General features: G+C 46.2%; 1 protein-coding gene across 1 annotated transcript; it reads left to right on the top strand.

Annotated features, from left to right (window-relative positions):
• Positions 1–5,268: 5,268 nt before the first annotated feature.
• On the top strand, positions 5,269–11,797 carry PCNA (proliferating cell nuclear antigen). The gene is made up of 6 exons (XM_069618878.1): positions 5,269–5,649; positions 6,230–6,327; positions 6,775–6,842; positions 7,011–7,205; positions 7,802–7,925; positions 11,541–11,797. Exons 1-6 carry the CDS (start codon positions 5,429–5,431, stop codon positions 11,618–11,620), a joined length of 786 nt encoding a protein of 261 aa, XP_069474979.1. The 5' UTR covers positions 5,269–5,428; the 3' UTR covers positions 11,621–11,797.
• Positions 11,798–12,317: the final 520 nt, after the last annotated feature.

The raw sequence follows: 12,317 nt of genomic DNA, 5'->3' as shown, positions 1-12,317 counted from the left end.
GCGTTTCCGCCCTCGCAAGAGGGCGCTAATTGCATACCATTATGAGTATGCGGACACGAGCATAGCGCCATGCCGGTAATGACCCTACCGCCATGCCGTAAAAGTCCCCAAAAAGTCCCTTAGCGGCTTCGACCAAAGTGCTAATAGCACCTCTGCCCTCACGCTACATGCAAATTGCGGTCACCGCTATTAGCGGTCACCGCTATTAGTGGTCACCGTTAAAAAGCGGAACCGGAAATAGCGTCATCGCACAGGAACGGGAAAGAGCGCAGCGGCCATCTTTAAAAACACAATCCATTGCCATCCCCTGCATCCAGGACCTCTTTCCAGGAAACTCGAACACAAATTCATCCCGGATAGCCCGAAGATGCCCAAGGCCGTGAAAAAAGCTGCAGATCGCCAGCGAAAAGAAAAATTCAGCAATGAGGAGCTGATCATGCTCACTGAGACACTTGCGGCAAATGCCAATGTAGTCTTCAGCAATGACATGCGCCGGGAGACCCTCCTCAAGAAAAATGTTATCTGGGCAGAGGTTGCCCACAAAGTCAGTGCGCTGGGCACCACCACCCACACAGTCAAGGACTGCCGTAAGAGGTGGGACGACCTCCGGGTCCGTGTCAGAAACATACTGTCAGTGAATCGCAAGCTGGCAATGGGCACAGGAGGTGGCGCCGATTCCCCTCTGAAACTCTGTGAATGGGAGGAGACCTGCGCCTCCACAATTGGTGTGGAATCGGTAGAGGGAGTTGGAGACATGGAGCATGGTGTGGCCAGTTCATCCGATGGAGGTGAGTGTATACATCAAACAATGCACAGTGAAGGGTGAGGGACCCGCTAAATATGTGTCCATATTCAGGCCATGGATCCAGTCACAAACATACATGCATGCATCACCACATACACGTGCAACACAGACCCATTCATGCATGACCCACCCGACATCCCATTACCGGAATCCAAAATAAAGAGTCCCCAATGCATAGAGAAGCATGACGTAAACATTCTGCATAAGGCACGTTGAACCATAAACAATGATATTCCCTTTTTTTTTACCCCTACAGGACCACAGACAGACACTGAAGACCCATGCACTGCGACACCTGCTCCCCCAGCAATGAAAAAGCCCAGGAGAGATGACACAGTGGACACCGCCACCACCTCAAGGGGAATCGGGAGGAGTGTTCAGCAGCAGAGGGCCAAAGGCGGCAAGAGCACCAGTTCTAGGCAGCCTGAGGCTACGGCTGCTGCTATTGTTGCACCACGCCAGTGTGTCCCATTACATGTGAAACCAGCATGGAGGGCACGCACTCTGCTGCCACCAGTTGAACTGGTGAGGCAGCAGCCACTGCACCACTTTCGGACGAGGAGGAGGCAATTGACGTTCTGGATCGAAGCCAGACCCCCAGCCCAACACGGTCCATTGAGCCTAACCCAAGGCCATCATCAGGATAAGGTAGCCATGGAGGATCAGCCACCCACACCGTGGAAGGGGCATGGAGCGGTCAGGTGTCCTCACCTGATGCCAGAGGCAAGGACCAAGGCGCAGCAGCCACCCCAACAGCTCGTAGCACGGAACATGAACTTGCATCCATCAGCCAGAGGCAGGTAGAAATCACTGCGCTGGTTGGGCAGCATGTGGCCGATGCAGCCCGTCTTAGGGATGACCTCAGTATGTATGCAAGCCAGACAAAGGAGGGCATGGAGGCCTGCACAAATAGGATTTACGAGGAAATGGCCCAACTCAGGCAGGCCATGACATGTATTGCAGACGCCATTGAGCGCCAATACCCACCCCCAACACAGGATCAACCGGGTACCTCCTCCTCTGCGAGTTCCCGGCAAACAAGCTCCCTGCGCCGCTCTCTGCACAACTTGAGGCGCACGACATTCCAACCACCAAATGGCAGAGGAGGCACTGAGGATTAGGGCCAGCAAGGACTAGGTGGCACATGTGGAGCAGGACACGTACACACTATAAGGCTCACATGGGGGTGTTGTGGGGGGTGGGGGGAAAGGGTGTTTTTGGGAGTGTTGTGGGGGGAGGGGGAAAGGGTGTTTTTGTGAGTGTTGTGAAGGGGAGGGGGGAAAGGGTGTTTTTGGGAGTGTTGTGGGGGAGGGGGGGAAGGGTGTTTTTGGGAGTGTTGTGGGGGAGAGGGGAAAGGGTCTTTTTGGGAGTGTTGTGGGGGGACGGGGGAAAGGTTGTTTGCACAGTTGGGGCCATGCACTTTTTGTTCACATTCTGATCACAATACACTGTTGAGAAGTTGAAACACAGGCTTGGTCTTCATCATTGTGTATGTGTACTTTATTGGGGAGAGGGTCCTTTGTGGGCCTCACCACATGCATCAGGACAACAATACCCATCTCCATCCATAAAAGTTCTACCTTATATCTCATAAAATTTAATACATCACACGCTGACGCACATCGTGTCCCTCCTGGACATCGCCTCATGCACGTCCTGGCGGACCATTTCACCCATCCTCATCCCCATCAACATCATCCTCATCTGGCGGTTGCATGTCAATGTCAGGTGGCATAGGCACATTCCGTCTGATGCACATTTTGTGTTGCATTACACATGCCATGGTTATCTTCGGCACTTTGTCATGGCCGTACAGGAGAGCCTCAACCGGGCCGCTTAGGCACCAGAGCTGTGTCTTCGAAAGGCCAAATGCCTGCTCTTTCACGATGAGGGTATGGGTATGTGCAATGTTTTAGTCCTCTTCCTGCTGGTTCTGTGGGTTCCGTACAGGGGTTAGGAGCCACCTCTTCAGGGGGGTTCATAGTGATAATACCGAATTTAAAAATCTCGAAAACCAAAATCTCGAATACAAAAGGCCGAAAAATAAAATATCGAATTTTTTTTTCAATGTGTTTTTTTTCAAAATGGGGGGGGTTCCCCCAACCCCCCTTTTTTCATTTTTTTTTTATTTTACCCCTTTTTTTACTTACCTGACCCCAAAAACATATATAAATAAATAAATAAAAAATTCGATATTTTTTTTTTCGATATTTTTTTTTTCGGCCTTTTTGTATTCGAGATTTTGTTTTCGAGATTTTGACTGACCACCCTTCAGGGGATAGGTGGTGTCGCCTGTATGTGGTGAAGAATGGGTAACTGTTACTGGTCACCTCTGGTGCGGCCAGTACATGTCACACAAATCGTCTTTGCATTGTGATTAAAAATCACAACTACCAGCATGCATGCAGACGATCTGCGTGACTGCAATGTGCAAAGCTGAGCTTGACCATGCAAGTAGACATGCCCGAATCATGCCTGCGACAGTAATAGAAATGTCCTGGGTGAGGCCAGGTCTCAGGTGTCCCTGGGCCCAGGCAAATATAGTACCACACTGCCAGTGTACTGCGATTCCGACATCCATGTTGCCATGCTGTGAAGCATCACTTCAGTGGTGCTATAGTTGTGTTGTTCGATGCTATGGCTAGGGGTGATCCCTTTGCATGCATTCAAGGGCACATTGCTGTATTGATGTTGTGCTGCCCTAATTCTGTGTGACTGCCTTGACGGCATGTTACTGATTTGTGTATTATGTGGTGTGGCATGATGTGCAATGTGGGTGTGGATGGATGTGCAATCTTTTGAAACATGGATTATTTTCAATGTCGTGCAGCTTCAAATTGCATGTGGTGTCTTCTCAAGTACATTGTGGCCTTCCCTAATGGACATTGGCGTACATCTGTATGTCCATTTTTCCTACGCACGACAGTCAACACCCAGTTGGAGTATGTATCTCTCCCCCCCCAATCACACCGCCATGTGCATGCCCTGCTACTCACCAAGTTGCCACGATCGTTGTCCGGCTTGACGCACCATGTTGCGTGGTATGGTTGAGTTCTGCAGGATCATTGAATCATGGGTTGATCCGGGGTATCTGGCACAACAATGTGCTCCCAGGGTCGAGATGGTATTTCCGTTTGTTGAAGCAGACCAACTGGTTTCCTGTTATCAATCTTGTTCTGGTTGCAGATTGAACATGCTTGAATATAGGCATGTATGTCGGAGCGCATCTGAGGCCACCAGAAGTTTCCCCTGATTGTCTGGTAAGTGGCTGCGACCCCACGATGCCCGGAATGGAATTTGTCATGGCAGAGACTCATAATCTTGGATTGGATTCTCGGGGTAGGAACAACTAAATTTGTGTCCTTAAAGAGGTATCCATCTGTGACTGAAAGAGCCCAGGGATTGCCTGCAAGGTACTCCTTCCAAAGGTCTGATGTTGCAGTCCCTCATGGATCATTTCAATAAATGGGGGATTACTAGGGTTATATTGTGTGCTGTGAAATGTTTGGTAGTTAGATTCTCTCCTTTTCAAGTTTTGTTGTTATGGAAAAGGAGGAGTGCGCGCACGTGACGGGGTGACGTTCACTCCGTTGCGTGCTCTGTATAAATAATCAGGGCGTTCCCTGGTGGCGTCAGAACCACCGTGGAGCCCACACGAGTAACATCTCCGTCTCCGTGTCTGTGTGTCACGGGGGGTGAGGGGCTCACGGACGGCGGTGCCGGAACACCGCTAACAACTGCAGTTTCCAATTGAAACATAATGTTGAGAAAAGGGAAACAGAGCTCCAAATTCCGGGACGGTCTCAGCAAAGCCGGGACGTCTGGTCACCCTAGTAGTGGGTGCGGTAGTAATCAAAGAGTAGGTGGAGTAAAATCAAAGGGGATGGAAAGAGCGACATCAAAGGGAAAGAAGAGTACAGAAAGAAGGGGAATATTGGCTGGTGGAGTTAAAGACGGAGTGTAGTGAGAGGTCAAGAGAGGGAGAAAGCAGGCATAAATTAGAATATGGACTTTTTAAACACCATACACCGAGAAGGGATTTTAACTGTGAACACATGTGACGATATTCAACAAATATATAAACTAGTAAACGTAGTTTTGAGGAACGTTTCACTGTTGGGTGAATGGGGTCACAAATCTCGACCTTAAAAACTCTTGCGATGAAAGGAGGGACTGTAGCAGGTGAATAGATTGACTGGGCTATTTTCTTTTTTTTTTTCATCTCGGCGCTCATTCGCTGCCATTGCACACTTCAACCAACGTTAGTAGAATCCCGGTGTCAAAAACACTAGATAAGATAAGATACAGCGGGTGAAGAAAAAAAGGGAAGCGAGTTTGGCGCGCTTTTGTTACTGCCAGAAGAACCGACCAGTGCACCACCTCCTTCTGGCGTGACGTAACATTAAGTTAGCGCATAGACCAATCGACGGACGAGGGTGCGCAGCAAACGTCACGCGCTCTATAAAAACACTCAGCGCGCGCCACTGGGCTCACTTTTTTGGCGCGAGGCTAGTGGCGAGAGTTGTCTTTAAGCTGCATTTTGAGTTTTAGTTCGCCGTGCTTCGCGCCTTTCTTCTCACTTGCTTCCCGTTTTCAGCTGTCAATTTTCTGTCCTGTGTCGCCATGTTTGAGGCTCGCCTGGTGCAGGGTTCCATTCTCAAGAAGGTTCTCGAGGCCCTAAAGGACCTGATAGATGAAGCGTGCTGGGACATCAGCTCGAGTGGCATCAGTTTGCAGAGCATGGATTCATCGCACGTGTCCCTGGTGCAGCTCACCATGCGCTCAGAGGGCTTCGATACGTACCGCTGCGACCGCAACCAGTCCGTCGGTGTCAAGATGAGTAGGTGAGGAGGGTCCAGGGGCAAGGATAAGGGTGGGACAGTGCGCGAGAAGGGGATCTAACGCGGCGATACGTGATAGTTAGGGTTTGTTACGTGGGTGGGCGGCGGCACTAGTTTAATTCTTGCCCGGCCAGGGTGGTTGGAATGAGTTATCGTTGGTAACTTGCGCCTGGGATTGGTTTCTAGCATTTTCTTAGTTACCGTTTTTTGTTATGTTTTTGCTTTAACAAGTGAGCCCTCCCTCTGCTGGTCTGCGCATGCGTCAATCCCATTGCCCGGGCATGTTCTGTCAGCCTGGCGGAGCGGCTTCATTTGGCGCCGTTATAAAACGGGCGCTCCCGTGACGTCACTTAGGCGCCAATTTCACAAAGATGGACTGGCGCGATATTCGTTTCGTATAGCCGTACATGCTACTACGATCACACATTCCTTATGACAAGTGTCATACATGCAGTGTTTTCTTTTGTGCATGCAGAGAATTTCGAGCAGGATGCCGCCCAAGGATAAATATGTGAAAGATAAAGTTTTCTGGTCATGTCTGTTTGGATCAACGAGTGAGCACTCACTTACACGTTTGTTTTAGCATGTCCAAAATTCTGAAGTGTGCAGCTGGTGACGATGTGATAACGCTCAGGGCTGAAGACAATGCGGACACCATGACGCTGGTTTTCGAGGCCCCTAGTGAGTATGTTTAAACACTTTTCCCGCCGTGTGATCAATGCAAGCCGGAGTTGGTAGCGCAACATGGTTGCGTGGCTTTTAAAGCAGGGTAACAAATTAACTTGAGCTGGGGCTCCTCCACTCTGCGCGAAGTCAATTACATGTTTGACAATGCTGCTCTTCTCGGTAGTTGCCACTCCAGTAGTTGGAATCGACCCGTTTCAGATAATTATATAAATATTTGTATATCCTAGGCGTAGTACACAATACGTCGGTCCCGTCATTTAAACATTATTCATGCCGGGTATTGGTGTCTATGCCTTGCACTGAATTACATAAATGTCCCACGCTTCTTCTTTTAACTATTGGCTTTTTGATTCACAGCTGAAACGTTTCACTTGTGAGTGTGTATTGTGAATATGAACGCATGTCCAAGGGCAACGATTACAATTTTTGTCTTTTCCATAGATCAGGAAAAGGTGTCTGATTACGAGATGAAATTGATGGACCTTGATGTTGAACAGCTTGGGATTCCAGTAAGTACACCCCGTAACTTGCTTGTCGATCAACACGATCCCACCGCAATATGGTTGCCATTTCTGAAGTTGAAAGCCTTGTGCCGCGCGACATGTTTGCTGCCCATACATATAATGCATTTATTTGGCATGGTAATTCATGTTTACCACCTTCCCCCTTCTAAATAGGAGCAAGAATACAGTTGTATCATCAAGATGCCATCTGGTGAATTTGCCCGCATTTGTCGAGATCTCAGCCAAGTGGGGGATGCTGTTGTTATATCCTGTGCTAAAGATGGGGTGAAGTTTTCTGCTAGCGGTTCTCTGGGGACGGGCAACATCAAGTTGTCACAGACCTCCAATGTTGACAAAGAGGAGGAAGCTGTAAGTGAACTATGTTCGTCTTTTGGCATTTTATACAAGGGACGCAAAGTTTCACAATTTGTTAGTGGGCGCAAAAATAACGTGGGTATTAATGGAGGTAGTTGTCGGAAGTAAAATAATTACTAATATTTTTGTATTCCAGACTGCATAGGCAGGTTTATACATTAAAATCTCCTTCACTTAAAACAGTGGATCTTCCAGTGGGGCTGGCTGTTGGCTATACATATCTGTGGGGCAGCATCCTTGGGGATTTAAACGAGATTGGACACGCAAAATTTGCTCTTGGGTATCCAGTATTAGCTAGTTGGCACTGGGGAATGATTCACGTATCTACTTCCACGCAAGATGCGACCTTATTAGGCTCCTATTATGCTTCAAATATAGATGCATCATTGGGGAATCTCGCATGCACATGGGTGTGGTCAGCATAAATTGGCACGGGGGCACGCATGATCTAAAAGGTCCCCTCAATTTTGGACCCTGCCCTTTTTCTTATGGTGACCCCCGCCCGTTAATCCCAGGATTGTGTTAAGCTCCAAGAAAATGTGCAGCTGTGCCAATATATGTAATGAATATCACACTGATTTTCTTTTTAGGTTACAATTGAAATGAATGAACCCGTCCAGCTGACATTTGCTTTGCGGTACCTGAACTTCTTCACAAAAGCAACCCCATTGTGCAACCAGGTGATACTTAGCATGTCTGCAGATATTCCGCTTGGTAAGTAACTTTTATTACAACTTGTGTTCCATGTTTGTTACCTTGCTAGAAAGAGCCCATCTATCCTACTTAACGTTCGCACGGTTATGGTTGTCCATTTTGAGCTGCTTCAGGCCATTAAGGAGTAATATATTACAAGAGGGTGCATTATGAATTAATGGAGCTAGATCCACTTTTGCCATCCAGTTGTGCACTTGAACAGCACTAAACCCAGTTCTAGTTGCACTAGTGTTCCACACGTTTGTAGTAAGACATCTTGACTACCTGAACAGCATTAATTTAATCTAATTTATTGAGTATAAATTTAAGGGTGTGGGGCCCCTTCTGAGAATTAACATGGGTTAAAAACCCTTTTCTATGGCATTTGAGGCATACAACCACGTTTGAGCTCACTGCTGCTTCAGAGGATAAATGTCAATTTGCATATCAATCTGTCCCTTCCAGTACGGACATGCCAGGCAAGGCATGTGTTTCGTCCTTGTTGTGCCAGTGTATTTATATTGAACCTGCTGAAGTGGGAAAACATTTGCTGCACAGCTTTTTTTTATTAGGGTGTGATTAGATGCTTTGCTGCAAAAGTCAACCCATGACGACTAACGAGAAGCGAGCCTTGTCTTGTTGAAACCAGGCTCCAGGTAAGGTGGTGAAGTGTACATTTGAAGTTAAGAGTACCATTTTTATTCTGGTTTAGAATCCTTTCGCTATTCTAGTACGATGGTCATCTTGCCTCTACACTTTATTGGATTAACGAAATATTTCCTTTCAATTACAAGTAACAAATCATTCCAGCAATACAATTACATAAAGCTCAGGACTTATAGAATCTTGGTGGCTAGAAGACTTGCACCCTTCTGTAGTAAGGTATGGTTGCCATGTACCGCTGGCCAAGTACATGCTGTGGCCACGAGTCTAGTTTCAACAGTTGTAGGATTCTTGGAGAATCTTCATACCGTAGGCTCTTGGGATATTACAAGCCGCTAATACCTACTTTTGTAGGTATTACATGACATCTCAAAGGTAAACTTGTGATACATGTTTTCACTCTTGCTGATAACATGATTGATATTGGTTTACTGTAGCACATAGCAATCTGATCTACCTTTTCCACAGTAGAAACGAATTTACCCTGGGGAAAGTTGTGTCAAATGGCGATGCATAAGGAGGTTAGTGTTTCAAGTTTGCCATAGCTCAAAGCTAATTAGTGGCTTCAGTCAATTGGCACACTATTCACAAACACGAGACTAGGCTTGGTTTGTCCCAGAAATCCCCCATAAGGGCCCTATTGAATAGGCAACGTCGCCATGTATTTAAAGACTTTTTACTGCGCGTCACCTCGGAACTCATGTTGCCCAACGGAAATTTATGGAAAAGGTGCTGTCAGAAGCCAAATCTTTTTTTAGCCATACAAACTAATTTGCATCAACTCGGTCCTCTGTTAAGCAGTTTGGACATATACCTATAGAAGGACCTATCTTTGGTCCTGCAAACCTTAACACACCACCCACGGCCCCATCTGTCGGTGAACCCTGAGACCCCCCAACTGACCCATAGAGTCGGGGTTTGCTCCAAAGCACTAAGACAAGATGGCAGCACCCATGAGTGGATGGGGGTGCAGATTTATACTTCAACACCATCAATAAGGACAACTCAAACGGTTTGGCATAGGGAGTCCGTTTAATGACCAGTACAGTAAACGGGGTGTTATGGGTAATAGCAATGATGCTTCCTTCAACTCCATTGAAGTTCTTTATTCTAAAAACTTGTCATCAACGTGTACACTCATGGCATGCATTTCTATTGGTTAGGAAAAAGTAACTTTAAATCTGTATATGGTAACAGAGTGAGGGGATTGGGTCAAAGCTGTCGGGTGGGCATCGAAGCCATACCTTCAAAATGGCTACTGAAGACGTCACTAACTGTATGTCGTCCCATACAGTGATTATTTCGTCCACTGTGATTGGGTTGGCACAACCCGTGCATACTTTTCCACTTGGCCTAGCGGCACGCAGCATGGTCGACCAGATGCGAGGTCCCCCTTAGTTACCAGGGCGTCCTCCAGCCCTTGCTACGATCAATCGTAACTTAAGTAGCCATGTGTCAATTATTTTCACTTTGGCCTCAACATCTTCTGTCTGGAAAAGGTTCTGATATCTGGCCTGGTGCCATGCGTAGGTGTGAACTCTTGCTTCTTGCTCAGCTGGTCACGTGATTCAGACACCATGAATTTGCCTCTTTTCCATCAATTTGTGTATTTGATTTTCGTTTCACCTGCCTTCACTTTCTTATCTCAACCTTTCAGAGATAGGATATTCTGTTCTTAATTTCAATTACATGTAGCTACTGTTCGTCTTTTATTGGTATGACCTTGGCTCTCCTGGCACGAGTTGCCTCAGCTGAGTTTAGTTTCAGCCGCCTCTACTCGTTTTGCTAAATGTGAAGCTTTGGCCTTAGTAACCTGGGTTGATTCTGCTTGTTCTGCAACATACTTTGTTTAGTTTTCGGTAGTATAGTGGAGTTTGCTGCACTGTTCTTCCTAAGCATAGCAAGCCACTTTTTTTTTTTAGCTTTCTTGTGGGTCCAAGCATATTTACAGGTGTAAACAAATATCCATTTTTACGCATCAAGTTTCTTGTATTCTGACATCATCCTTTTACTTAGGTTCACAATATCTTTGTTCATGGCGTTCTCTTTGCATCATTCTTTAGTTGTCATTTCTATCTGAGTTAGTCTGGGTTCTTGTGACGTCACCATTCATCAAGACCTTTTGGATTTCTTCAGGGACTGTGCTTAGACAATCTTTATTTCGCTTGTTATGGTTGTCTCAATGGGTACCTTACTGTCCATGGTTTCCTTGGTATTGGTAGGTCAATAGGTACTGGGCGGAGCTCTACTGGTTTATTTGCTCATAATACGTCCCATATCTCGGTCTTGATGTTCCTGTTAATTCAAAATGGGCAACTGGAGTGCAGGCTTTATTTGGTACCTTATCTACAATGGTATAGCCCATAATTCCCAACAACGTGGAGATACTTGAGCGGACCAGCAGATCAGTAAACAGTTGGCCTCAATGTGCTTGTACTAGCATTTATTTACAGCAGTAGAGCCTTGTAAACTTTACTGGAGCAGATTTACAGTCTACATTTCTGCTATCAAAGCTAGACCTCATTTCTGTTCTCAAAGTGGATGGCTATTTTCCATACAGTATCATTGGTGATTAGATTGTGTCAACATTTTGTATTGACTCATTCGATAACAATAGTTATTTTTGGGCATGTATATACACAAACTACTTTGCAGAACTGGGTGTAAATTAAAGATTACACTTTCTTCCTTCAGACCAGGCAGTAGCATTAGAGCACCCTGTGGTAGCCTTGCTTGAAGTGGAGGCACTACTGAGCATATATTTGCTCATCTGTGGGGCTGTTTATAGTTTGCATGTATATATTACTGTTAACGTGTCACTTCCCTTCAGTCTTCATGTATGGTACTCCATCTTCATCCATTGCAGTATGTTGGTGACCAGTTCCGATGGGAGTGTTCAGAGGTGTTGCTGCTACTCTGAATCTACATTTTGGTGAATGCACTTTGAACTGATTTCTCCTTTTTGCCTTTCAGTTGTGGAGTATAAAATAGCTGATATGGGACATGTGAAGTACTATCTGGCCCCCAAGATAGAAGACGAAGAGGCAGCGTAAATGCCTAGCACCAGGAAAAGAATCCACCAAAACTGCTCTTGTCTGTGACAAAGCTCCTGTAATTAAGTGCCCTTTTGCAGCAGTCTTCAAAACATTGGACTATTCTATTGGGCACACTTGTAGATAACTTTGTATATATTTTTTTTGTAATGCTCCCAAAATAAAGTGTCAGCCTTCTATAGTGCATTCATATTTGCTACATGATGGTGGTTAAAAGTTGAAGCATTCCAAGCACTGCTTCCAAACACTGCTAGCGCTTCGCACTTTACATTGTCTTTCTGTATGGACTGCAGTGTGCTGTTCTAAAATGTATTGCTGTGAGTAGTGGGCTCTAGTGTACACATGCGTGGGGAAAACATGACTGGTACTGCAACTGAATTTTAGCGGGCCTGACGCCCTGGATGGACTGTACAGCTGCATGTAGCTACTATGCAGGGAGCAGTATAGCTACTTGCTAGCAGCAACTACCAGAGATACTTTTACTCACCGGGCTAACAGTATACAATCAAACTAACCATTGGGGAATGGTTAAAGGCAGTGGTACAAATGAGCAGTACTGTGTTCAAATTGAAGGGGCTTTTCAAATGATGGGCATACTGACTCGGTCTATTTGCCGGTTGCAGCAAAATGACAATTGGTGCTCCCAGCCACTGCTGTTAAAACTGACATACTCCACACCAGCTCACCATGAGTTAGT

Source organism: Ambystoma mexicanum, chromosome 10 (genome assembly GCF_040938575.1).
Source record: "Ambystoma mexicanum isolate Mex_15411 chromosome 10, UKY_AmexF1_1, whole genome shotgun sequence".
Lineage (NCBI taxonomy): Eukaryota > Metazoa > Chordata > Amphibia > Caudata > Ambystomatidae > Ambystoma > Ambystoma mexicanum.
Note: the sequence above shows the minus strand (reverse complement) of the source record. Positions and strands in the feature narration are given on the sequence as shown.